Source organism: Perognathus longimembris, chromosome 3 (assembly GCF_023159225.1).
Source record: "Perognathus longimembris pacificus isolate PPM17 chromosome 3, ASM2315922v1, whole genome shotgun sequence".
In the NCBI taxonomy this organism is placed as follows: domain Eukaryota; kingdom Metazoa; phylum Chordata; class Mammalia; order Rodentia; family Heteromyidae; genus Perognathus; species Perognathus longimembris.
Genome location: NC_063163.1, coordinates 74,009,344 through 74,034,014, shown reverse-complemented (window position 1 = coordinate 74,034,014; position 24,671 = coordinate 74,009,344). Strand labels below are relative to the sequence as shown.

The 24,671-nt window shown below is 55.8% G+C and overlaps 1 protein-coding gene across 5 annotated transcripts in view; it reads left to right on the top strand.

The window, feature by feature from the left end:
* Nfix (nuclear factor I X) overlaps nt 1–24,671 on the top strand; it is a 92,034-nt gene that overhangs the window by 66,119 nt on the left and 1,244 nt on the right. For 2 of the 5 annotated variants that reach the window (XM_048342394.1, XM_048342395.1), the window contains exons 3-10: nt 7,490–7,552; nt 7,817–7,891; nt 8,196–8,316; nt 9,064–9,200; nt 11,999–12,121; nt 13,966–14,141; nt 18,939–19,086; nt 21,230–21,321. In XM_048342394.1, the coding sequence (XP_048198351.1) occupies nt 7,490–7,552; nt 7,817–7,891; nt 8,196–8,316; nt 9,064–9,200; nt 11,999–12,121; nt 13,966–14,141; nt 18,939–19,086; nt 21,230–21,321 (935 nt within the window). The remainder of the gene's footprint in view (nt 1–7,489; nt 7,553–7,816; nt 7,892–8,195; nt 8,317–9,063; nt 9,201–11,998; nt 12,122–13,965; nt 14,142–18,938; nt 19,087–21,229; nt 21,322–24,671) is intronic. The other 3 variants (XM_048342396.1, XM_048342397.1, XM_048342398.1) reach the window with 3 other exon arrangements.

Below are 24,671 nucleotides of genomic sequence, written 5' to 3'. Positions count from 1 at the left end.
GGGAGGGGTGAGAATTGGCTCCTGGAGCTCCAGACTGGGTTGAGCCCTCTCCTCAGAGCCTTTGGCTTTTCCTGGCCTGCAGGATGTGGAGAGAATTCTCTACCTCCATTTCTATCCTTCAGGCTGTGGAAGGGGTCAGAAGCTTCAAGGGCTGGGACCACTTGCCTGGGCCCCACCATCACATGACTCCTGGTCCCAGGTCCTCTGGGAAATGCTGGCTCCCACTTCTGTCCTGGTAGTGGCATAGCCAGCATTGCCAGGAGAGGCACTGGCTGCCTACGGGTCAGGGCCTGGGCTTCTGCTGTCCTCTTTATCTTTGTCCCCAGCTAGGTGGGGCTGGACAGTTGTTGGACCCATCACTCTCAGACTAAGGGGAACAAACACTGTCTTCTGCTTTCCCTATTAGTCTTTCCCCATATTACGGACTTCTCCCTTGGTGTCCTCTATCTGTTCCTGGCCTCAGATCACTTACTGATGGCTGTAAGTGGAGAAGGACATGCCTGTACACGGGGTCCATCTAGCTCTGCCTTTTCTGCTGCTTTTTTGCAGGAGGCAGTGGGCCAGGCAGTTCTACTCACCACAGCAGTGTTTGGGGCCCAAACTACAATCTTGGATCATGTCACCAAGAACATGATCTTGGGGACAACAGCCAAGGTAGCATGGAAGCAGAGCAGAAGGAGGAGCAGGGACCAGGGACCAGGGACCAGTATGTAGGGAGCCAGACCTGAGCTGAGGTCCTTTTATACATGTTTTCTCACCTGCTGCTAGGTGTTAACCTCCACCTTGCAGATGAGGAAGCAGTTCAGTCCAGGCAGGGCACAGATGTGGCTTGGGAACCTTGAAACTCTGTTATCTGCACACCTTCTTCTGCTTCCTCTCTACCTGGTATGCCCCCTTACCTAGGGTTAGAGTAGGATAGGGTAAGGGGAGGCAGCCATAGGCCCCCTGCAATGCCTGCCTCTATCTCCCCAAGCCTTTGCTCTTTGGGCCTGTGGAATAGCTTTGTCATCTCCTACCCTCTGCTGGGGATTCTGCTCTGGTGGGAATTTCTGGCCCCCTGTATCTCTGAGACACCCAGGAACATGTGGCTTCCCAACACCCTATGGGGTCTGAGGCTCTTAGACAAAGCTGGGTTGGGTGAATGCTCTCCGCGGGTGTCCCATTTACCACATAGAGAGTTCTGCAGCTGCAAGGGCTGTGAGGTGGGGGTCTCCTTCCACGGCTCCTGGGGGTGGAGGGATGGATGGGGGAGGGCCTAGTGAGGGTGCTTGAGGCCTAGCCTGAGTCTGCCTGCCCTGGTGCCTTGAGCTTCAGCCCAGGGCAGCCTTGGGGGTATCCCAAGGGGTGTGGCTCTGTGCCTTCCCTTCTCTGCCCTTCACCCTGCTTCCCTATCTTCTCCAGCCCCTCCAACAGGCCACTCAAGCCAAAGCCTGGAACTGCTGCAGGCCGTGAGTGAAGGCAGGATGAGAGGAGAGTGATGGTTGAGTGATGTGTGTACCCCCAAGACCACCACAGATTTCAGGTTGTGTTTCTTGGCTAGCCTATTGTTCCAAATCCTAGGAGTCCAGGGATGACAGGGGGAGCCTCCCAACTCAGTGTAGCTCCATGATGTGTGGGCATGCCAGCAGCTGTGGTAGTAGGCAGGAGTATAGGGAGGGAGAGTTAGACCTCCCCAGGCCCCGTGGGCCCTGGCCCAGCCCCCTCCCTCTGCCCTCTGGCTGCCCTGTGTTCTCCAGGACTTCCTCATCCCTGAGTGTCCTGTTTGCTGAGACAGGGAGAACCCCTCAGTGACCCACCCCCAGCCCCCATCTGTCCACACCCCCTCCTCAGGGTGTCTCGGGTTCTGGACTTGGGTTTCAGGAGGTACAATAGTCACATTCTCCAGCTCTGATTGCTGTAGGCTGGGCCTCTGGCTCCCCTCGAGATTGGGTTTCCCATGCCCTGGACGCTCCAGAATCACAGAGGCAGAGGCGGGGGAGCTGGGAAGAGAGGTGTAGGCTAGGGAGGGCAGAGATGGGCTCTTAGACTGTACCCCACCTGTTTCTGGGGCTGTAAGCTGAGGCCACCTCAGCATCAAAAGTTCTCAGAAGGGGCTGGGGATATGGCCTAGTGGCAAAAGTGCTTGCCTCTTATACATGAAGCCCTGGGTTCGATTCCCCAGCACCACATATATAGAAAAACGGCCAGAAGGGGCGCTGTGGCTCAAGTGGCAGAGTGCTAGCCTTGAGCAAAAAAGAAGCCAGGGACAGTGCTCAGGCCCTGAGTCCAAGCCCCAAGACTGGCCAAAAAAAAAAAAAAAAAAAGTTCTCAGAAGTCCAGGATGGGTCGGTCCTCTGGTGGCAAGTGGATGCCATCTCATTCCACCCTTTCTGACAAGACATATGGAGGGCTGGTAGCACCTGCGAGTGTGCATATGCGTTGGAGAATATGAGGAGCATGCTTACTGGAGTGTGTACATATTCCTGTTTGTTCTGTGGGTGCAGTTGAGGCCCACTTCCTAGGGTGAAGTCCAGGGGCCTGGCCAACAAGCCACATGAAGACCCCTTATAGAACAGACCGGCTGGGCTGGGAATGTGGCTTAGCAGTAGAGTTCTTGCCTAGCATGCACGAAGCCCCGTGTTTGATTCCTCAGCACCACATAAACAGAAAAGGCTTAAAGTAGCACTGTGGCTCAAGTGGTAGAGCACTAGCCTTGAGCAAAAAGAAGCCAGGAACCATGCTCAGGCCCTGAGTTCCAGCTCTAGGACTGGCAAGAACAAAACAGACAAAAAGCAGGCCAGCTTCAGGTAGGAGCCAAGGTGCAGGAGCTACAAACATATCCCATCACTAGCTAGAAACTTAGCTCTTAAAACATGCTCCAGTTCCTCCTGGCTGTGGAGTTTCCCCCTCTAGGGCCCCCAAACCACACAGGCACACTGTGTGCAAGCCCAGGAGCACTGAAGGCAGGTGGAGTTCAGGGGCAGGATAGGGGAAGCTAGGCTCCATGCAGAGTAAGTAGCTGGGATGGAGGTTGGTGGGGGCGACATGGCGGAGCTGGTGGAGAAATGAAGAAGACAGCGTTAGAGGAGTTTGGTGGTTGTTCTGGGGGACTCAGAAGGGTCTGTCTACACTAGAAACCTTCAGCCGGGCTCCGCCACATACCTGCATTCCACCAGACATTATGGGTGGGAGTGGCCCGTGGCATGAAGGCAGCTAGGCCACCAGAGCTGTTCCTAGACTTCCTCCACAGAGCCTACTCAGTTCCACATCTAGCAGTCCAGAAGCTTTCCCTTCCCCTGAAGCGTTCCCTTCCAAAGCTGCTGAGTAACCAGACCATGGCAGGGGATGCGTGCGCCTCGGAGGCAGAGTTGGGTGCTTGTGTGACATAGGGCCTCACTCCCATTCCCACCATCACTGAGAGAGTATTGTGGACTCCATGATGCTCTCCCTCCCCAAACATGGTCCCAGGGACCAGGACCTAGATGCCTGACTATTCAGGTAAAGTATCAGGTACAGTGGTTACATCTGGTAGGCCGATGGGCAGCACCTGGGGCACCAAAAATCTCTGGTTCTCAGCATTAGGACTCAGGGGACTGTGAATTGCCTTGGGTCTGGAGGAGGTGACAGAGACCCCTCTATTCCATTTCTTTTCTCTGTATAATGTGGCAGGAGTCCTAGTCCTTGCTGGAAGTGGGGCAGGGAAGGGGACAAGATTCTATTCCTTGCCTGGGTCAGGATGGCCCTGAACTGGGAAGTGGGGGGTGGGGGAGGTTGGGGTTTCTGCTCTGGCAGACCTGCTGGAAAGGAGGCTGAGGCAGAAAAAAAAAGCCTGCCAGGGACATGGCCACAGCAGACTGGAGAGGCCCAGCCTCCGGGCACAGGCTGGGTAAGAGAGGATAAGAGATGGAGTGACACCTGCCTGCCTTGTGCCAGCCAGCACTGTCCCTGCCTCTCCACTGGCCTTCAGGCCACCAGCTGGCCCATTGTCCCTGGTGAGAAAGCAGACACTGGAGGGGGGCTTCCAGTGGGCAGGAGCTCACTCATGCACACCGGCCTGCCAGCACGGGCCGCCACAAGAGAGCCACCCTGGGCTGGGAGCAAGAAAGGCATGGGGTAAAAGAGACCCCGAGCGTGGAGACGCGCCCATCTCCCCAGTGGAGAGCATGGCCTGGCTGCACAGCTCTGTGGCAGCAGGTCCCTCCTATGCTGTTGGCAGTGGCCAGTGTGCGGGGCCTGTGAACAGGAGATAAAGAGTTCAGGCAGAGTGTTTTTTCTCACTAACCATGGATTTGTGTGTTTGTTCAGCTGGTGGCTCTGATAAGCCCTATTCTGCCAGATAAAAGGCTGCAGCCTTGGGGCGGAGCCTGGGGAGGGTGTCCTCCCAGGCTCCCCTCCCCAGGAGCCTGGACAGGGAAGGGGTCCAGTCACAGGAATGCTCCATGACATGCCTTCCTGGAATAGATCCCCTGATGCCCAGATGTCCAAGGGCAGGCCCAGACCTGTGCAGGGCTATTCAGAAAGCCCACTCCAGCCTCAGCATGGCAGCTATTCCTGGCCCTGCCAGGAGCCTGACCACTGCAGCCCAGTGGCCTGTCTGAAACCCAGCCATCCCTTCCTCTGTCTGCCCAGGGAGCACCCCTGCGCTGATATGTCATGAACACCACCTACTGTCCCCAAGTGCCCCCTGATCTGCTGGCCCTATACCCTGTTGGGCAGGAGTCCACTCTTACTATGCTGAACATGGCTCATGAGACTTGAGCTGCCTCTGAGCCGAGCCCTCAGTCCCAGTCCCAACCCCCTGTCCCAACGCCCTGTCCTTTCCAGGGCACAGGCCAGCAGATGCTGGGGGGGTGGGGGCGGGGCACAGGGCTGGCTCCTCTACTTGAAGCCTGGTCCAGACTTCCAGTGTCTCTGTGCCTTTTGTCCTCGAGCTGAGCTGAACATGTCGGGGCTGGCGGTGGCGGCATTGTGGGGCCGCCTGCGTAAGATGGCTGCCAAGGTCTAAGATGGCTGCCAGCAGCGCCTGAGCCCAGCCTGAGCTGCAGCCGCCTGCAGGGCGCATGGCCGCCTCACCGGGTCCCTGTCCAACCCCTGTGCCTTGCTGCCGGCTCTGATCCTCCACGTGGAGGTAGATGGGCGTTAACAGTAGGAACAGCTGTACCCTGCCGGGCCCTGTCCTGGTTTAGAGGATTTCCTGTCTGCCGTGCTCTCCTGGAGCCCCATTTGTCTTTGCCTCAGTCTCTGGCGCACCTCCATGTCTTTGTTGGGTTCTCTCCTCTGTCCTTTGGCTGAGTGTGCGCATGCGCACTCACGTACTGAGCCGATACGTGGCTCTCCCTCGCCATGTGCTCTTTCATGGTGGGCCAGGAGCACTCCCGGGGATGGCCGCTGAGCCCCCACTGCACTAACCCAGACATAGAGATCTGCAGGGGCTAAGTTGATCGGTCCTAGGATGAACACAGGTGGGATATCTGACAGAGACCCTTGGGCTTCAGAGCCTTCCCCTTCCCCTTCCTGAGCTGTGTATTGAGACAGCCTCGGGGCAGGGCGGAAGCAGGCCCTGGGATGTGCCACCTACCTGCCATTTAGGCCCCAGGGCTCCCACCAGTACCAGCCAAGGTGTGAATCAGCCCCAGAGAACCAAAAGTGGACCAAAAGGTGAAAGGGTGCTAAGAAAATTCACATCTATGTGGTGCCAGCCACCACTTAGCTGTAGCTCTGCCAGGAAGCATGGGAGGAGGTCTTGTAACCCCCTCTAGTACCACCAGCAAAGAGGTGGCGCAGGGTAAGTTCTACTCTTTTTTTTTTTTTTGTAATTTATTTATTAATTAAACACAAAATTTTTGACAAGGTGTTGTGCAAAAAGGGTACAGTTACATAGTAGGGCAGTATGTACATTTCTTGTGATATCTTACACCCTGTTTTTCTTTCCCTTCCCTAGGTCAGATAGACATATATACAATACACAATGTACCAAGAACATATACAGTAGCCACATGGCCTACGCCCAAGAAAATTCGCCTAGGGCTTTAAATGTAATGTCGACATTAGACAATATGTCGACAGTAGTCTTATATGAACGTACATACATAGCTTTTGAGCTATTGTAGTCCACTGAGAGGTCAATTTTTGACCTTTATATGTTGAGTAGTTGTTTGGTTTTAGTTACATAATGTTTCCTGTGGGAAATACCATTTGACAAGCAGTTTTTGGTTTCACAGACCTGGTCTCTACTGTCAAGTTCTACTCTTGAGTCCCCAAGTGACACAGGAGGTACAGAAGGATGTAGAGGATAGGAATGATTAGTACAATAAATTGTATTATTACTTTTTTGAAATTAAAAGTTTAAGCAAGGCAAAGGACAGGGACAGCTTGACCCTGAATTGTAGACCTTTTCCACTTGTCACATGGTGGCCAAGAGCTTGGCCAATGCTCCCAGTTACAAACGTGACAAAGCCTTGGCTCTGGGAGCAGGCCTACCAGCAGGCCAGACATGAGTTGTGGGTGAGATCTGGGAGGCAAGACCACTTTGCAGAGGAAAACCCTGAGCAGAACAGGGGCACAGTGTTCAGATGCTGCCCCTGTGTCCCCTAGAAGCTACCTATTCTTCCCCAAGTACCTACTTCCTCCTATACTACAACCTGCCTGGCACCCCTACCCTCTTGCCAGCTGTCATGCCTAGGCAGGCATGCTGGAGGTCCCCGTTGTGCCCCTAGCACACAATGCTTGAGGACCTGGGGGTGGAGTGGGGGGGCTTTCCCAAGCTCAGCAAAATATTCACACACACACACACTCCACCCTGCCCCCAGCCCTCTGAGCTCCCACCACACAATGGGCCCTTGTCTCGGGGCTCCCTCGGAGCAGCTGTGGCACTGGGGCATGAGACAACCCAGACAGGCTGGCACAGAGCGGGCGGCAGCAGGGCACACCTCCCCCTCTGGGTTGCCAGGCACTGCCTGTGAGCATAAAGGTGAGGTGGGGGAGGCACAGGCCTGGGGAACGGCTTTAATTAATGAAGTCAGGGGTGGGGATGATCCTCTGCGAGTTGGAGCTAGATTGAGGGGAACATTGGGGTCCACCTCAGCTGAGGATAACTTTGGTCACTGGCTTCTCTCCTTGGCTTTCTCCTGACTTTAGAATGACTGTTGGCTGCTGCTCATTCATAGGTGATTTTGTCCCTCAGGGCACATTGGGCAGTGTCTGGAGGCAGTTTGAGTTGGCACAACTGGGGTACTGCTGGCACCTAGTGGGCAAGCACCATGCAGTGCACAGGACAACCCCCCCCCCCCGCCCCTGTGGCACAGATGTCCAGCCCAGATGTCAGCCCTTAGCAGCTTAGAGGCTGGAAGCCATGCTCACTCCCTCTCCTGTCTCCTCTGCTGGCTCCCAGGGCCAGGGGAAAGATCTGCTGCCCAGGTTCAGCCACAAAAAGGGCTTGAGAGCACTGGCTGTCTTGGTGGCTGTGCAAAGCTTTGTTCCTCACCCAACCTCCCCTTTGTGTCTCCTGCAGAATCCGGACAATCAGATAGTTCAAACCAGCAAGGAGATGCGGACATCAAACCACTGCCCAACGGTTAGTGTCCTCGTCCTCTCTCCCCTGCTGCCCCGGCCCATCCTCATTCTAACCTGATATTCAGCCAGGAAGTGACTGAACCTGGGCTGCCATCCGAGGTGGGGGGCCCTCACTCGGTACCGGCCCCTGTTCAAGATTGACCTGGGACTGGCAGAGCCCATAAGGATGGGGAGGGAAGTTGGCCATATGGGAAGAAGTTTTGGGGAAACAGGGAGGGGACCCTGCCAGCCTTGCTGCCACTCACCAACCCTTTTCTCTCCTCAGGGCACTTAAGTTTCCAGGACTGTTTTGTGACTTCTGGGGTCTGGAATGTGACAGAGCTGGTGAGAGTATCACAGAGTAAGTGAATCCTGCCATCTAGGCCAGGGGGAACATAGGAGCTCCCTCACAGGACAGACTAATGGGGCATTGGAGCAGGGGTCAGCTCTGCCCCTTTGGCCCCAGGCTGGGTGGAGCCAAATTGTCCAGAGTCCCATCTCTAAGCTTCCTCCTCCCCCAACCCCCAGTCATGAGGTTTCCTTGACCTCAAAGGTGACCCATCATCCTGTCCTGTGGCCCCACAGCAAGCTCTCCCAAGGTCCCTTGAGTGTGTGTGTGGGGGGGGCCTTCCCATCCTCACGAACCTCTCATTCATTCTCCTCAGCTCCTGTTGCCACAGCATCAGGGCCCAACTTCTCGCTGGCAGACCTGGAGAGTCCCAGCTACTACAACATAAACCAGGTGACCCTGGGACGGCGGTCCATCACCTCTCCTCCTTCCACCAGGTGAGCCCAACTCCATGTCCTTCTCACCTTCAACATCCCAATCCTCCCTTGTGGAGGGCACAGGGATTCATGTGGTGTGGGCCCATGTGCTTAGTCACCTGCTAAGCTTCTACTTAATGTTGTCGCAAGCACACAGCCATGGGGCCACAAACCCATACAGGGCATGGCTCTGCCTGGAAGTGAGGGTCCAAGAAGGCCCCTCTTACAGGGAGGTAACATTTGAGCCCAGACCCAGAGATGCCCAGGAGACATGTGGACATGCGCAGTGGGGCCTACTGAGAGCTGGAAATGGCGGCCTGGGGACGTGTGCTCCAGAGTGCTTTCCAGTGGCTCTGAGCCTGTGGGGCTGGGAGATGAGGAGGGGCTTTCAGAATGCCTAGGAAGGGGACAGTGGGCCAGAGTGCACTTGAAGGGAAGGGCTGGACCATGTCCTTTGTGAACATGGGGACATTTTTTGTTTACTATAAGGATTTTGATATTGATTTTGATTTTTCAGAATCTCCCATGAATACATTCTTCATCTTAATGACTGTTGTGGCTTTTCTGAGGGCCACTGGGGATCAGGGGATGGGTTTGCCTACTCTTCTGAGTGGCCTTTAGTGCCTGTGAGCAGGTGTGGGTACCTACTCCAGCAAGCAGGCAGCTGGTTTCAGGGTAGGGTGTCCAGTGGAGGAGACTCCAGCAGTGCCACTGCTATGGGCAGCACCCACAGCACCCACTCAGAAAGCCTCTTTTTCTCCTCCTCAGCACCACCAAGCGCCCCAAATCCATTGATGACAGTGAGATGGAGAGCCCTGTGGATGATGTGTTCTACCCTGGGACAGGCCGCTCCCCGGCCGCTGGCAGCAGTCAGTCAAGTGGGTGGCCCAACGACGTGGATGCAGGTATGGGCATGGCAACCCATGCTCCCAGCCATCTTCCCTGCTGCCAGGTGGCACTGCTGTCTCTCCCTCCTGGTCTGAGGAAGGCAGGAAGCGATGAGGCGCTGGACCACACCAGAGCTTACGTGTGTGGAGGGTAGACGTGTTGTTCAGCCTCTGATGCATTGCTGTGGGGGCCGTGGATGGCCTTCTCCTCACACTCTTCTGGGTCTCTTTCTTTTTTCCTTTTTTTATTCTATTTTTTGCTGGTCCTGGGGCTTGAACTCAGGGCTTAGGTGCTGTTTTTAAGCTTTTTGGCATTCTATCTCTTGAGCCATAGATCCACTTCCAGCTTTTTAATGATTAACTGGAGATAAGTGTTTCATAGACTTTCCTGCTTGGGCTGGCTTTGAACCGTGATCCTCAGCTGTCAGCCTCCTGAGTAGTTAGGATGGTAGGCATGAACCACCAGCGCCCAGCCAGTCTCTTCCTCTTGGTATTTCTCTGAAGAAGTTGGCCAGCTCTTTAAAGCAGTTTGAGGCCTCCTCGTTGGCTGAGGTTTGGCATTGACCTACATTTTGAGGTGCTCAGCAGTATCCCTGGCTCCTGCCACATATGCAAACATCCACCCTGGGTTTTTCTTTTTTGGAAGTACTAGGGTTTGAGTTCAGGGCTTTGTGCTTGCTTGGCAGGCTCTCTATTGCTGAGCCATACCTCCAACCCTTTATTGCACTGTTTATTTTGAAGGTCTTGCTTTTTGCCCAAGCTTGCACTTGATGGATGATCCTCCTGTTTTGCCCTCCTTGAAGTAGGTAGGATGTGAAGCACTCAACCAGCTTCTTCCACTGAGATGGGGGTCTTGCTAACTATTTTGCCTGTACTGGCCTAGAACCTCAGTCCTCCTGATCTCAGCCTCCTGTGTAGCTGAGATGACAAATGTGTGCCACTGAACCCAGCTATACCCCAGAGGGTTTTATTGTTGGGATAGAGTATTGCTATATACCCTGGTCTGGCCTGAAACTCTCCATCCTCCTGTTTTAGACTTCTGAGTGGTGTGATTACAGGTGTGCACTCTCATGCCCAGCCACACTATTTTGATGAACAAAAGTGTCTGCACATGCTACCAAACGCTTTCCCCTACCAGGCAGACAGAATCTTCAGAGCTGAGAACTGCTAGCCTCAAGGCTTGGCTTTGCAGAGAAGCTCAAAGTAAGGGAAGGATAGGAAAAGCTGTTTTTAGCCTAGGCAGGGAAGCTAGCAAAGGGCAGAGGTTGTAAAGAGCCCAGGGGAAGCTGTCTGATGGCCTCAGTCCCCTGTGCCTGAAGGCTGTGTGTGAGAGGCTGGCTGCTCTTGGGTGGCATGCACCAGCATGGCTTCCTCTTCTCGCTTGGAGGTCTTCCCTATGGCCCCCTGCGTGGCAGAGGCTGGGGCTGGGGTAACAGTGCAGGCTGTGGCTGCAGGATGAGGGGGCTACATGCAGGCGCCTCTTGGCAAACAGGGACTGGGCTGGTGTCAAGAGTCCCTGGGGGTGTCTTCAGAGGCCCATAGAGAGGAAATTGACAAAAGCAGAGACTTAGCTATGTCTCAGGTGGCCAGTCCTCAGCCAGGTGGCCCCATCTGCAGGAACTGGTGCTAGGGTGTTCTGAGGGCCTGCCTACCACCACCCATCCTCCCGGGAGGGTCCCAGGCCTGGTTCCCAAGGAGCCCCTTGGCTCCTGCCTCCTGCTGTCTTTTCTCACTGTCTGTTCTCACGCCATTTCTGCTTCTCCAGGCAGTCCTGCCATGCATAGTACCCCAGCATCTTCCTAGGGCACCCTGGCTCCCCCATCCCCACTTGTCGTTGTTTCCCTGGGCTACGACAAATCGCCAATTAAGCTGCCCAGCTGCAGGACAGGGAACAGCTGGAGAGGCACTGTGCAGCAGCAGGGACAGCTGTGCACAGCTGGTGGGGCGCTTCCCCCTCCCCCATGTGCCAGCTATCAGGTGGCACACAGCTGCCACTAGATAACACCTCTGCTGGCAGCTGGGAGCTTGCCTCCCCCACCCCCACTGCCTCCTGCCTCCGAGTGAAGATGGCTGGCTCCCTTTCTCTGTTCTGCAGCCCCTGACTCCACCCAAAGCCACAGCTCATGCCCGGGTCTCCTGCACCTTCCCCTCTTGGCTGGGGCCATCTCTGAAGTTCCATCCAGGACAGGGCACAGGTTCCCCAGAAAGTGATGCCTGTTAAGAGCCTTCCTTGTTGGGTTTTTGTGTGCCCACTGCGTTGTGATGTCAGAGGCAGAGCCCAAACGGGGTCTCTCCTGTCTTCTGCTTCTGTGCCTGTCTTCTGCCCAATGCCACCTGCACCTGTGACAACAAGAGCAGAGCAGAGCCCCAGGCCCCCTGGCCTAGGCCATCCTGCCCCTTTGGCTCTGACTCCAAGGTCCTCCAAGCCCTCTGCCCCTGTCACTGCCATCCTATTGGGCTGGACTGCTTCCCCTTTGGCAATGGGAGCACTGGCCTCTTTCACAGAGCATCCTAAGGCCCCTTCCACATTGTCCCTCTGTCCTCCTTCCCACCGTTCCTGCCCTCCTCTTCTTTTCCACTCATGGGGGGCAGGCTGTCTCCCCATTTCCCCTTCCTCACAGAGGCCTTGTTTTCCAGCCTATACTCCACCAGCCTTGGGAGGAGCCAGACAGGCAAAGGGGGTGGGAGGGCTTCTGGTGGAGGCTGGTAGTGGCCAGGGGTGCCAAGGAGAGAAGGAGCGAGCTGCTGGCTTCCCTAGTCCCTGCTCCCGCCCCAGCCCAGCTAAACCTGCCCATGTTGCTGCTTCCTCCCCCCAGGCCCGGCTTCTCTAAAAAAGTCAGGAAAGCTGGACTTCTGCAGTGCCCTCTCCTCTCAGGGCAGCTCCCCGCGCATGGCTTTCACCCACCACCCGCTGCCTGTGCTTGCTGGAGTCAGACCAGGTGAGACATGGGACCCGGGTGGGGTGAGACGGGAGGCAGCTGTATGCCCAGGGGCAGCTGGCCTTGCACAGGAGCTAGGGCTAATGGGGCACCGTGCCCCAGGCTCCCTCAATGGGCCTGGCAAGGCAGTGGATGACCCTCTGCTGCAGCACCCCTCTGACAAGCAGGCCTGGTTTCCTCAGAGTCTCCAGCCACTCAGGCCGTTCTGCTTTTATCCTGCCAGGCTTCTCCCCCACCCTCTTCCGCTATCTCCCACTGCCTGGCCTGGCTGAGCAGGGGCTGCTCTCATAGAAGGAGTCCAGATTGCAGAGGAGTTGAAAGGGCTAGCGCTTGTCTTCTTCGGCCTCCCTGGCCTGTGAGGCCTGGGCCTAGGGGACAGGTGGTTGTGCCCTGCTCTCCAAGGAAGAGAGCCCAGATAGCCTGCTTAGTTGAGGGGGCATCTCTGTTGAGGGGGCTTCAGTCTCTGCAATAAGATGCTCAGAACACCACCTAGGGGGGGGCTAAACAGGAGATGGTGGGAGCCTGGTCACTCCTCCTAGCACTCCTTTCCTTCCAGCCTCCCTTGGCACTCACCCGGAGGCCTGGCCTTTGTCTGCATGCTGCCCCAGCTCTGCCTGGGCCTCTGGAGCAGCTTCTCCTCCATAAGACCCCAAGCTGGGAGGTTTACCTCCTGCCTTCCTCCTTGGGGCCTCCTGGCTGTGAGCCCAGAGGCAGCCAGCGCTGGGGCAGGGTGTGGTGACTTGGAGGTGGGGGCGGGGAGCCCAGACCCTATGTGTGCAGTAGGAAGGCAGCAGGCCCCTCTCCACTCCGACTCCGTTTTTATGAACTCCAGAGAGAAGCCAAGTTTCCTCAGTCCCCTAATGAAATGGAGAGAACAAGCTGATTAGAACCAGACGGGAGGGGGAGAACTCGAGGAAGAACTGAGGCCTGTGCTGGGGCAGGCCTGGCTGTGAGGACACGTGCAATGACAACGGGGCTGATGGGGGTGGAGGGGGGCGATGCAGGGGCTGTGGCAGAGCCCCTCCTCCACAGACTCAAGGCATGTCTTTACCCAGTGCCTCAGCACCATCTATCCCCTATCATCTGTCCTCACCAGCCTTGTACCCAGGGCCCAGGACCAGAGCACAGACAGTGAGGGGACTTTAGGCACAAAATGTCAGGAGGTACCAAAAGTTGAATTATCAAAATAAGTAGTATCTTAGCCAGGCGCCAGTGGCTCACACCTGTAATCCTAGCTACTCAAGGGACTGAGATCTATGATTTAGGACACAGTTCAAAGCCAGCAGGAGCAGGAAAGCCTGTGAGACTCTTATCTCTAATGAACCACCTAAAAGCTGGAAGTAGCACTGTGGCTCAAGTGGTAGAGCGCTAACCTTGAGCAAAAAGAGCTCAGGGTCAGCACCTAGGCCCTTAGTTCAAGCCCCCCCAGGACTGGTACACACACAAAAAAATTAATGAGGCACTATTTTTTTCAATCAAAGCTATTGCAAACAAAAGCATGTGATGAGGCCAGGTGAGGTGGTACATGTCTCTAGTCCCAATATCTGTCACCTCAGCTACATGGGAAGCATAAATAAGAGGATCATGGGTCCAGCCAGCCTAGGTACTGGACAGTGCCTCATCACCCTAATCCCCACCTTGGTTCTAATCAAACTTTATATTTACAGAAACAATCTGCTCATTTGATTATTACGTATTGTTAGATCGTTAAGCTGCCATTGATCTCAACGTCTGGGGTTTTTGTGGCTGAAACCAGTGTTCTGCCTGCTTTTCCCTGCCCTGCTCTTTTCTCCCTGTTTTGCTGCCTCAACCCTGACCCTTTCTCTCCCTGCCGGTGCGCACAGGGAGCCCCCGGGCCACGGCGTCGGCGCTGCACTTCCCCTCCACATCCATCATCCAGCAGTCGAGCCCGTACTTCACGCACCCTACCATCCGCTACCACCACCACCATGGGCAGGACTCCCTGAAGGAGTTCGTGCAGTTCGTCTGCTCAGATGGCTCGGGCCAGGCCACCGGACAGGTGAGTCCCCAAGGCCCAAGAGCCCCAGTGCAGCCTCCTCTCCGTGTGTCTCCATGTGTCTTAGGGCTCACAGGGAGAGAGTCTGAAGGCCAGGAGCCTGTCTGGGTCTACAACAGCAGGAGCCTTGCAAGCTTCCCCTTTGCTGGGCCTAAGGCAAGGTTGTGAACACTGTACCAGGACCTACCCAGCTCCTTGCCCTCCAAGCAGGACTGAGCCTGAGATACATCCAATCTAGACCTCTTCAATCTTGGGATGCAAGGATTTGTCAAGTTCTAGACTAGAGTGTGCTATGCTGGCACTGTTGACATTTGGAGCTGTTTATTCTATGTAGTGTGAGACCTGCTTGGACACTGTGGGCATTTGGCACCATCTATCTGCCAATGCCAGGCACCTCTCTAAGTGGGGGCCAGAAACACTGGGAGAGGGGGGCCTGGTCTAGAGCTGGCACGGACACTCTGGTGGCAGAACTCCCCACATAAGGCTCCTGCACCTTTCTGGTTGTAGGCAAATTTGGGGGGCAGAGGGCCTCTCTGCTGACCTTTTCCTGTCAATGAGCACTAGGGCCAGGTTGCGGGCACTGCACAGCATAGGGATCATCCCTGAGGGAAGTGGGCTAGAGGTCACTCTTATGGGGGACACATTCAGTCTCTGGGGGCCACTCTGGGTTGATCTCTGACCATTCTGGGTGGTGAGAAGCCCACTGTGATAAGCTGGGGGAGGTGGCCCAAAGGGCCATGCTGGGAAAGAGTCCCCGCAGGCATGCTAGAGGCAGCTCAAAGGGAATGTGGGTTCAGTGTGGTGTGGGCGTTTACTAGCACTGCAGTATGGCCTGGGGTGGGACCATGGTGTGGCCTCCTGGCTCTCTGTCCATGCCCACCATGGAACTGGTCCTCTTCCCTCTCTCCTCTTGCTGCTGCTGTTCTTCCTTCTTCCTCTCTGCACCAAGAGGCTTTCTCTTACTGGCTGTGCTACTCCTCAGCACACTGGCGGCCTCGCTCACTTCTCTGGACAAGCTCTGTCCACTCTTAAGAATGGACCTGGCTCCGGAAAGCCATGATGCTGTCCTCAGAGATGTGACAGTCCCCATCCCCAAAGGGCCCATGGCCACCTTGCCTGCCTTCTCACCTGCAGAGGCAGATGGGTTTGGGGGACAGGTGATCTGGGCTGAGGGAAGAGGGTCAACCAGGCCCTGTCCACATGCAGGGTGCGTTCTGAGCCTGGGCCTCTCCCTGGTGGTCCAAGACAGGAGCTCATTTGCCTGGAAGGCTGTCCTTTATGGACAGGCACTTGCTCCAGCCAACTGCACATAGAGATAGAAACATGCTGAAGTAGCACAAAGCAGGCTGGGAGTAGCCTCTCTGGGTTTCTTCCTAGGGTCTGAATCCATGAGAGGAGGAGAGTTCAGCTGGGAGCCTGAGTGAGGGGCCCACACCCAGCTTCTGAGAGAAAGAGCCAAAACCAGGCAGTGCTTGCTCCCTGACACCTTTGGAGCAGCAATTGTCAGATGTCCATGTGGGCAAGGCTCATCCATACCCCTTGCACACATAGGCCACTGGGCCTCAGCCAGCAGCTTCTGTTCCATCAGGCCGGGGTCAGGCCTTTGTGCGTGCATCCCAGGGGCTGCTTGGGGCTGGGCTGCTGGCCAGGGTACCCACTTTCAAATTCTGATCCAGAGTCTAGAGGAGAGGCTTCCAAACCACCTAGAGAGCCCACACTACAAACCAGCTGTGCAGGAAGGCATCCACATGCTTGCTGACATGCACAAAGGTTCACAGGTACCTGAGAGCCTGTCTTTAGACCCAGAGTCAGGCATTGGTTTCAGAGAACCAAGTTAGTAATGGCCAAAGCCAAGTAGATACCACACTGATGAGAGATGAAGAGCAGAAAAGGTGCCTGGCTAGCCTGTTTCAGGGAAAGAGAGATGGTGGCTAGGTGGACTCTGTGGAGTCATTCCAAGCCCACAGAGCATGGCTGTGGACAGCATCCTGCAGCTGAGCCTGGCCTGCACACAGCACAGCCAGACCTGGTCTGTCTGTAAGATGGAAGCCATTCACTTATCAGCTTCTAGTTTCCTTATAGACCTTGGCCAGAGAGGTTGTAAGGTACCACCATGACAAGACTTGTAACACCTTGACCTATATCCCAACCAGAACTCAGACATCCCTGCCCAAATGGAAGTCAGAAATTGGGAACTTTTAGTGTTGGCTTCTATCAGGCCAGGCTTAACCATATTGATGGGAATAGGGATTTAGATCTCTTGGGGAAGACAAATCTCTAGAGTCAGGAAGGAGGCCAAGTCTACCCTGTGACTGCAGGCATTCCTGGAAGGCCTGAGTCCAATTGCTGTGGGCCCAGAGAGAAAGTGAGAGGCTGCAGTCTGCAGGGGTGGGGTAGAGGTAGGGGAGGTGTGTGTGTTGGGGGGGTTCCTGCCTGACAGAAGGGACAAGAAGCCTGCAGGCATGGACTGGGGGAAGCACTGTCTCGGGAGCTCAGTGTCATCTGCACACTGAACCCCTGCTGTCCTCTGAGCCTGTTGGCGCCTGTGCCCAAAGTGGCCCTTTCCAGTATGACCCCAACACAAGACACAGATCCGCTGCCTGTTTTTGTTCAAGGCTTCTGAATTGCTGCATTCATGTGTGTGTGCGTGTGTGCATGCATATCTGTGCTAGTCCTGTGTCTTGAACTCAAGTCAGGCCCTGAGCTCTTTTGCTCAAGGCTAGTGCTCTAACACTTGAGTCACAGCTCCATTTCCAGCTTTTTGGTGGTTAATTGGAGATAAGAGTCTCAAGGACTCCCTGCCTGGACAGACGTGAGCCACCTGTGCCTAGCTTGAATTGTCATCTTAAGAAAGGGCCAGAGTGGTGGATGGAACCAGTTTAGAGGGACAGTGTGTCAGGCTTGGCTCTGGGAGGGAGGCGGGAGAGCTGCGCCATTCAGCTGTGGGGTTGATGGATTTGAAGTGGGACACTTGCGAATGGGACTTGAGGGTCATGTACTTTTGCCAATTTCAGAGCATGGAGATCGAGGTTGGAGATGAAGTGTGTCTTGGAAGAGCAGGGTGGGGAGAAATGGTATGACTCAGAGAACTGGCTGGTCTCTGGGAGTGAGCAGGCCTAGAGGGACATGGAAGGGCACTCTCGTGAGCGCCCGTGAGGCTGCCCAGCTGGTGTTCTAGAACCTCCATTAGTCTGGAATGGATTGAAATGCCTGGGAAATGAGGGTGGTATGGGGGATTGGGGAGACTCCAGTCTAAGCTCCATCATGGGAGCCTTGAATGGCTCACTGGGGCAGCTTGTGTTCTCTGTGATCCAGTGAAGTGGCAAAGACCTGAGCTGAAGTGCACTTGGAGAAGAGTCTGCAGGGCCTCTGGGGTCAGACATGGCTCTGAACTCCAGGCTTGGCCAGTTGTCGCTTGGTGACCTCGGTTTCTTTAGTTGTGAAGTGGGGGAACAAAGTTCCTCTGTGCAGGGTCTCTGAGCAGCAACCAGTGTGCTGCAGGGTGCTAAGCTATAGCTCCTCCCCTGCCCCCAGCCTCTCCAGGCTCCACAAATGGTTCTAAATATGGCCACCCCAGGTGAGGACAGCTGTGTCCTAGGGTGGGCAGCGGGATAGACACTAGAAGCTAAAGGTGGCCTGGGGGCTTGGGGGGCAGGGATCCTGCTGTCTTTGCAGAGAGGAGGCGGATTCTCACTATCATAGTGCAGGTGACATGATTGCCAACAGAGTGACCCATGATCATACGGGTTCTGTGGGTGCTGCCCACCCATAGGAGGGGCAGGAAGAGGGCCAAGCTGTGCTGGCAGTGGAGAATGAAGAGCAGGGGCCTAGCTTCCCCAGCATGGAGGCAGGCATCAAAGGCGACACTTCAGGGAAGCTGGCAGCAAGGGGTCAGGGAGCCTGTGGCACCTGTGTTTCCCAAGTAGGGACCCTAACCACCCAGGGCTGTGCCTGGACAAGGATGCTCACTTGTGACACCTCAGAGGGCACAGAGGACAGAACCTACTCTTTTTTGTGTGTGTTTATTTTTGTGCTGATCCTGAGGTTTGAACTCAGGGCCTGGGCACTGTCCCTGGGCTGTTTTGCTCAAGGCTGCGCCCTACCAATGGAGGCACAGCTCCACTTCCAACATTTTTGGTAGTTCATTGGTGATGAAAGTCTCATAGACTTTCCTGCTCAGGCTGACTTTGAACCATAATCCTCAGATCTCAACCTCGTGAGTAGTTAGGCTGACAGGTTTGAGCCACAGGCCTCATAGCAAGCCCATATTCTTGCAAACCCACAGGGACACTGGAGCCTGCAGCAGCAGGCTCCCTGGCCTGTCTGTTGAGAAGCGCCGCCCCCACGGCCTGTGAGGTCCCTCCTGAGGCTGCAGGCCCAGTAAGCACAGAGGGAGGTTTTTCTAGGGCCTTTGGGGAAGACAAGGTGAGCTGCCTTATCTGCCATAGGAGGTCCTCAGGCGCACAAGAGTTCTAAAAGCAGCTACACGCGTTACTAGTGGCATGTCTATCTAAACCATTTTCCTTAGGAAATAACCAACCATCTGTCGGACACCCCTCCCCCCTCCTACTCCAAGAGGACCCCCCCCAAAAAAGAGAGAAACACCTGAGAGACCAAATAGAGGCCTTCCACCCTCCCCACCCTGCCCTGGCAAGGCCAAGAGGCCCCCAGCCCCAGTCCTGCCTCTCCCACTCCCACGGGAGCGCCGCTCCCATGAGCAAGCAGGCGTGCGGCGGCCGCGCAGGGGAGCGTGTGTGTGCGATGTGCTTTCATGCGTCACTCTATTTATGTTGTTCGCAGCCCAACGGTAGCGGCCAGGGCAAAGTCCCGGGGTCATTTTTGCTACCACCGCCGCCTCCAGTGGCCAGACCTGTGCCCCTTCCTATGCCTGATTCCAAATCCACCAGCACTGCCCCAGATGGCGCCGCCTTGACTCCTCCGTCACCTTGTAAGTGGACCATGGAAACGCAAGCACAGCGCCCAGTCTCCCGCCATGCACACAATCGCCCCGCATTGCCCAGCAAGGGCAGCCCCTCCCCACCGCCAGGTCCCCCAGAGCGCCTCGGAGCCCCAAACTTAGCCTCCCGGGCCTCAGTTGCACCAGCCAGCACCCCATGAGCCTCTGTCCACTGCTCGCTCCCAGTGGGGTGGCCCAGGCCCCCCTGGGGGGCGGGAGGGAGAGCACGGTGGGGTGCCGGGCTGTGGGTGCTGGCAGGGGGAGGGCGGGAGGCACAGCCATGCCATCATCATGCCTGATTGCTGTTTTTTTTTCTTTTTCTTTTTTTTTTGTTTTGTTTTTTCTTTTTTGGTTTTGTTTTTCAATATATTTTTTGTTGTTTCGTTGTTCCCCTATATGCACAAAAAAAAAATTCAATGTGAGCACAAGGCGACGCCACCACCATCCCCTTTTTGCCTTGCCCCCCTCACCTCCATTCCGGGCCCCCACAGGCCTCTGAAGACACAGGAGGCTGGTCCTGCCCCCTTCCTCAGTCTCACATTTGGTTTCTCTCGTCGTTCCTCTTTTTTTTTTTTTTTCCTTCCCTTCTCCCATCCCTCACCTTCCTCTCCCCTCAATTCTTTTCCTAGGTTGGATGTTCTGAGGTTCAGGGTGGGCTTTGGGCCTCGGCTTACTTCATCTCTCGCTCCTCCCTCCCCCTTCCTTCCCTTTCTCCCTCCCTCTCTTCCTCCTTCCCTCCCTCCCTCTCTTCTTCTTTCCTTCCTTCCTTCTTTCCCTCCTTTCCTTCCTTTCTTTTTTCTTTAAGACCAATGACAAATTTTGTCAAAGGGAAGAGAAGAAAAATTGGAGTGAAGCCCGAGGTAGAGCTGATGTGAAGGGCAGTGAGGCAGAGGACAGTTGGGCAGCGCTGCCGTGGGCAGGGGACAGGCACAGGCGGGCAGAGCGCTGGGGCTGACAGGCCACAGGCCAGGGCTTTGCAGCCAGCTGGCAGGCCGGTGGGCAGGCGGAGGGTGGCCCATCTCACACTGCTGTCTGTTCGCACTCTCTGTCTCTCCTTCTCTCATGGTTTGAGTTCTCTTCCCCTCCTTACCATTACCATGACATCCTCCCATCTGCATCTGCCATGAGACAGGAAATCATGATCATGGGCATGGGGGAGGGGCACTTTTGGAGCAGAAAGGCAGAATCTGGTGAGCACAGAGTCCCCAGGTGTGTTTGGTGTTGGGGGAAAGGATGGGCTTCCCAGACAAGTTGTGACACTCCTTTAACCCCAAGGACATCTTCCCCCGACTACTGAGAGTTCAGGGCCTATTCCCTCCTGTAGGGCTCCAATTCTACACCCCAAAAGAGCTCAGGAGTGTTGGGTTTGTTTGACTGCTCTGATGCAGGACAGCTCCCCCAGGTAACTGAGTTTTGGGACTCTGCCAGGCCCTATGGCCTCCTCTTCCTCCTCCTCTTCCTGACCCCTTGGCCCATAATTCAGTTCTGAGACAACTGGTCCTTTAGGCCTTGGCCAATGACTAGGGGAAAATGGCAGGGGCCTTAGCCTTTCCAACCCCGGCCCATGCCAGGCAGCTAGGCCCCAGGTCCCTCTCTGCCTGCATCCTGTTGGCTAAGTCCTCTAGTAGGCCCATGTGAGCTGCCTGAAGCTGCCTGCCCAATCTGGGGACAACTCAGGACAGCCAGTGCTGCAGCACCCAGTGAGGCTCCAGGTTGGGAAGGTGGCCTGAGAAGGCTTCCCCAGCTCCCATCCTCACCCTGCCCTCTTCGGGTGGGAAAGTCAGGTCAGGGCATCCACTGAAGGTGCCTGCAGGCCAGGGGGTGCCCAGTGCTATCCAGATCTCAGTAGGGGATGGAACTGGGTCCAGGGACCTTGGCTGCAGCCTCAGTGCCCCTTCCTTAGCTTGAGGGAACACCTGCCTGCAGGTAACTTCTGGGGTACCATGGGAGTGCTTCTGGCCAGTGAGAGGATGGGGCCGCCAGCACCGCAGCCCTGGGCCCATCCTCACTGCTGGCCAGCACCAACTGCTAGCAGGATCTAACCCAGTCTCCCTCTCTCAGCAGCCCTGAAAGGCAGTGCCCAGGCGGCTCCACAGCCTGACAGGTGTCTCCCTCTCTCCCCTGCTCTCCACAGCATTCGCAACGACAGGCGCCTCCTCTGCCAACCGGTTTGTCAGCATCGGACCCCGGGACGGCAACTTTCTGAACATCCCACAGCAGTCTCAGGTAGGAGATGGCCTGGTGTAGGCCAGGCCCAGGCCGAGAGGGGCAGCTCCACGGTGGCGGGGGAGGCCGAGCCCCGCTGGCTCCAGCACACCCAGCTGAGCAGCCTCCCCAGGCAGCTCCCAGGCTCCCAGGCTAATCGGTTAATTGGATAATTAGCTCTGACAGTCCTGGCCCTGGGGAAGGCGGCCAAGGACCCAAGCAAGGCTAGAGGCTTTCTGGACCAAGCATGGTTGCAGTAAAGATGGAAGCCTAAGGCACCTCAGAAGGGATACTGGGCTCTCTCCTGCTCTTCTCTGCCCCTTCTGCTCCATGCTGCCAGCTGGAAGCCCTGGCTCCTGGCCCTCCCTCCTTCCCTGGCTATGGGTGGGCTGGCCAGGGGTGAAAGAGGCCAGAGGAGGCCTAGGAAGTTCCTTTCCCAGAGACTCTGGCACCAAGAGAAAGGCAAGGCTAAGTGCCACCCTGGAGGCCCCCCATCTCCCAAGTACCCAGGAGCCTTGTTAGGGCTCTAGGCCGCTGGAAAAACACTTGGGAGAGAAGACACTGCCCCCGGTTCCCTGAGCCTGAGGCCCCAGGACTCTTGCACATGCATATGTGCATATATGCAGCCACAGTCCCCCTGGTGTGCCTATCACCTGAGGCCAAGATCAGCAGAACCCAGGCCCTAGGGAGCACGGCAGAGTAAGCCCACCTCCACAGGGCAAAGCAGTACTGGAGAGCATCAGGATTTCAGAGCATGGCCTTGTAGAAGAAAGCGTGCTCATGTCTTCCTCTTGCACATTTTACAAAAGCCCATCTCTCAGGTTTCCCAGGGAAACCCACCTCTGCCCAGAGCCTCCAGGGGCGTTTCCACCTCTGTGGGCTCTGACTCCGCCTCTGCTTTGAGGCCCCGGGCCAGAGAAAGTTAGTGGATAGAAGTTTTGTGTGTGTGGTTTAAGGGGGTTTTCTTTCTTTTCCTTCTCTAACAACAACAAAAAAAAGGCCAAAAAACTTTGTCAAACTTCAAACTTCAGAGCTCCCTAGTGGCAAGAAGGGGAGGGAAGGGAACTTCAACCCCCTCTAGCTTCCCACCCCCTTTCCCCAGAGTCACGTCTGACCCGTCTGGTTTCCAGGAGCAACCAGACATGATGTAACACCCAGATGAACTTGAACTTGGGGGTGTTGAGAAGAAAAACAATGGCTCTGAGCAGGGGCTGGAGCCAGCCCCCTCTGCTCTGTGCCAGGGAGGCCGAGAGAGCCCTGCTGGCAGAGGGCGGGAGGGGGTGCCAGAGGAAGGGGCAGCAGGCGGCCTCCCCTCCTGGCTGGCACCAGGGGCTGGGCTTCATTGCTCCCTCCTCCCCTCCTTCCCCTCCCAGAGCAACAGCTCTCCAGGGCTCAGTGCGCATGCTCCCACGTCGGGTCTGCAAGGCCTCCTCGGCCCTCCCCTCTCACCCTGGTTTCCCTCCCTCACTTTCTCTGCTCACTTGGCTTTAGATGCTTTGAGGCCAAGTCAGAATTTGAGGCAAGTTAGGGAAAGTTTCTTTCCCTAGTGTTCCCCATCTCGGGGCCCCTGGTGGTGGAGGAAGGCGTCTGTGCCGGCCAGCATGCTGGCCGGGGTCCTAGCCCTGAGCAGGCAGGTGTGTCTGCACTGTGGAGTGGGAGCCAGGGCTGGACTGGGGGCAGGCGGCCGTGGGGTACAGTTGGGGGCGGTTTCCACAGTAACCAGTGACTTTAGCTGATCCCTGGAGCACCAGATGGAGAGAGAACAATAGAATGAGGGAAGAAAGGAGAATTTTAGCAATTTTGTCATTCCCTGGGCAGTGCTTTTTACTTAGTTTAATCAATTTTGGACCTGGCTCGGGACGCAGGGGCGGGCTGGTGGGCAGAGAAGGCTGCTCGTGCTTGGCAGCAGAGCCTCTGATCCTGGGACGGTGGGGAGAGCAGTCCCTGTGGTGCTGCCTTTGTCCTCAGCTGCAGGCCTGGAACTTGAGGCTCCCTCCTCTGAGAAGGTCCTAGCCTGAGCCCAGGTGGTGGTCCCCTGCTAGGAAGCTCATGGGACCATGGCAGGACTGCCCTCAGGCCTTGGCATGGTTTGCCAGCAAGGCAGGCAGGCTGGAGATGGAGGAGCAGGTTCCCCAAGCCTAGGGCCAATGGTGCCAGGCTCCTGTGTAGAAACGCTCAGGTCCCAGAGAACACCCAGGCCAGAGCCGAAGTCCAGGAGCTGGTGACCACCCCAGCCTCCTTTACCCTCTCTGAGGACACTCAGTCCTGGGCTTCCCCCGAGGCTAGCAAGCCCCGGAATCTCCACATGACTTTTGGAGGGTTCTCAGGAAGGACTCTAGGCAGGTGCTCAGCCTCCTCTGTGCAGCACAGGCATGTAGCATCTCTACTAGGCTTTGGACCCACTGCGGCAGAATTCCAGGTGCTGTGGGGCCATCGTGGGTGACTATGGCCATGGGCAGCTGCTCATGTTTAAGCTAATTAAAGAAAAATGGACTTGTGGTCAGACAGCTATACTGAGCATAGAGAAAGCTTTGGTGCTACCTGCTACTGCACAGAGCAGCCAGTCTCTTGTTCTGGCAGTACTGGGGTAGGAATTCAGGGCCTTGTACTTTACAAGTCAGGCTGTCCACCAGTGAGCCACACTTCCAGTCCAGAGGATCTTTAAGCTCTTTTTCCTTTGTTTTGTTCTTCCTTAGTCTTGGTATGGTTGCAAGGCTGATAGTGTGCTAGATCAGGTGATGCTCCTGCCTCTGGCTCCCAAGTAGCTGATGAATGGGATTTGCCACTGTGCCTGGCTTCTCTGAAGCCATTTCTTTTTTCTTTTTTGTCAGTTGTGGGGCTTGAGCTCAGGGCCTGCACGCTGTCCCTGAGCCTCTGAGCCTCTTTGGGCTCAAGGCTAGTGCTCTACCACTTAAGCCACAGCACTTCCACTTTTCAGGTGGTTAATTGGAGATCATAGTCTCATGGGGGCTTTTCTCCCCAGGCTGTGATCCTCAGATCTCAGCCTCCTGAGTAGCTAGGATTACAGGCATGAGATACTGGCACTTATCTTTTTTTTTTTTTCTTTCTTTTCTTTTCTTCTTTTTTTTTTTTTTTTGCTGTTTAAGGCAGAGTCTCCCAATGTAGTCTAAGGTGGCCTTGAACTCCTGCTCCTCCTGCCTCAGCCTACAGAGTGCTCTGATTATGGGCATTACTTACCATGATCCCTGGCTGTGTGTGTGTGTGCGTGTGTGTGTGTGTGGTTGGTTTTGGTGCTGTGGCTGGGAATCAGGGCTGCACACCTGCTAAGCCAACATGCTTATACACTGACCCATACCTGCAATCCAGCAGGACTTTAAATACTGGAGAAATTCATGGGAAATCCTATGTAG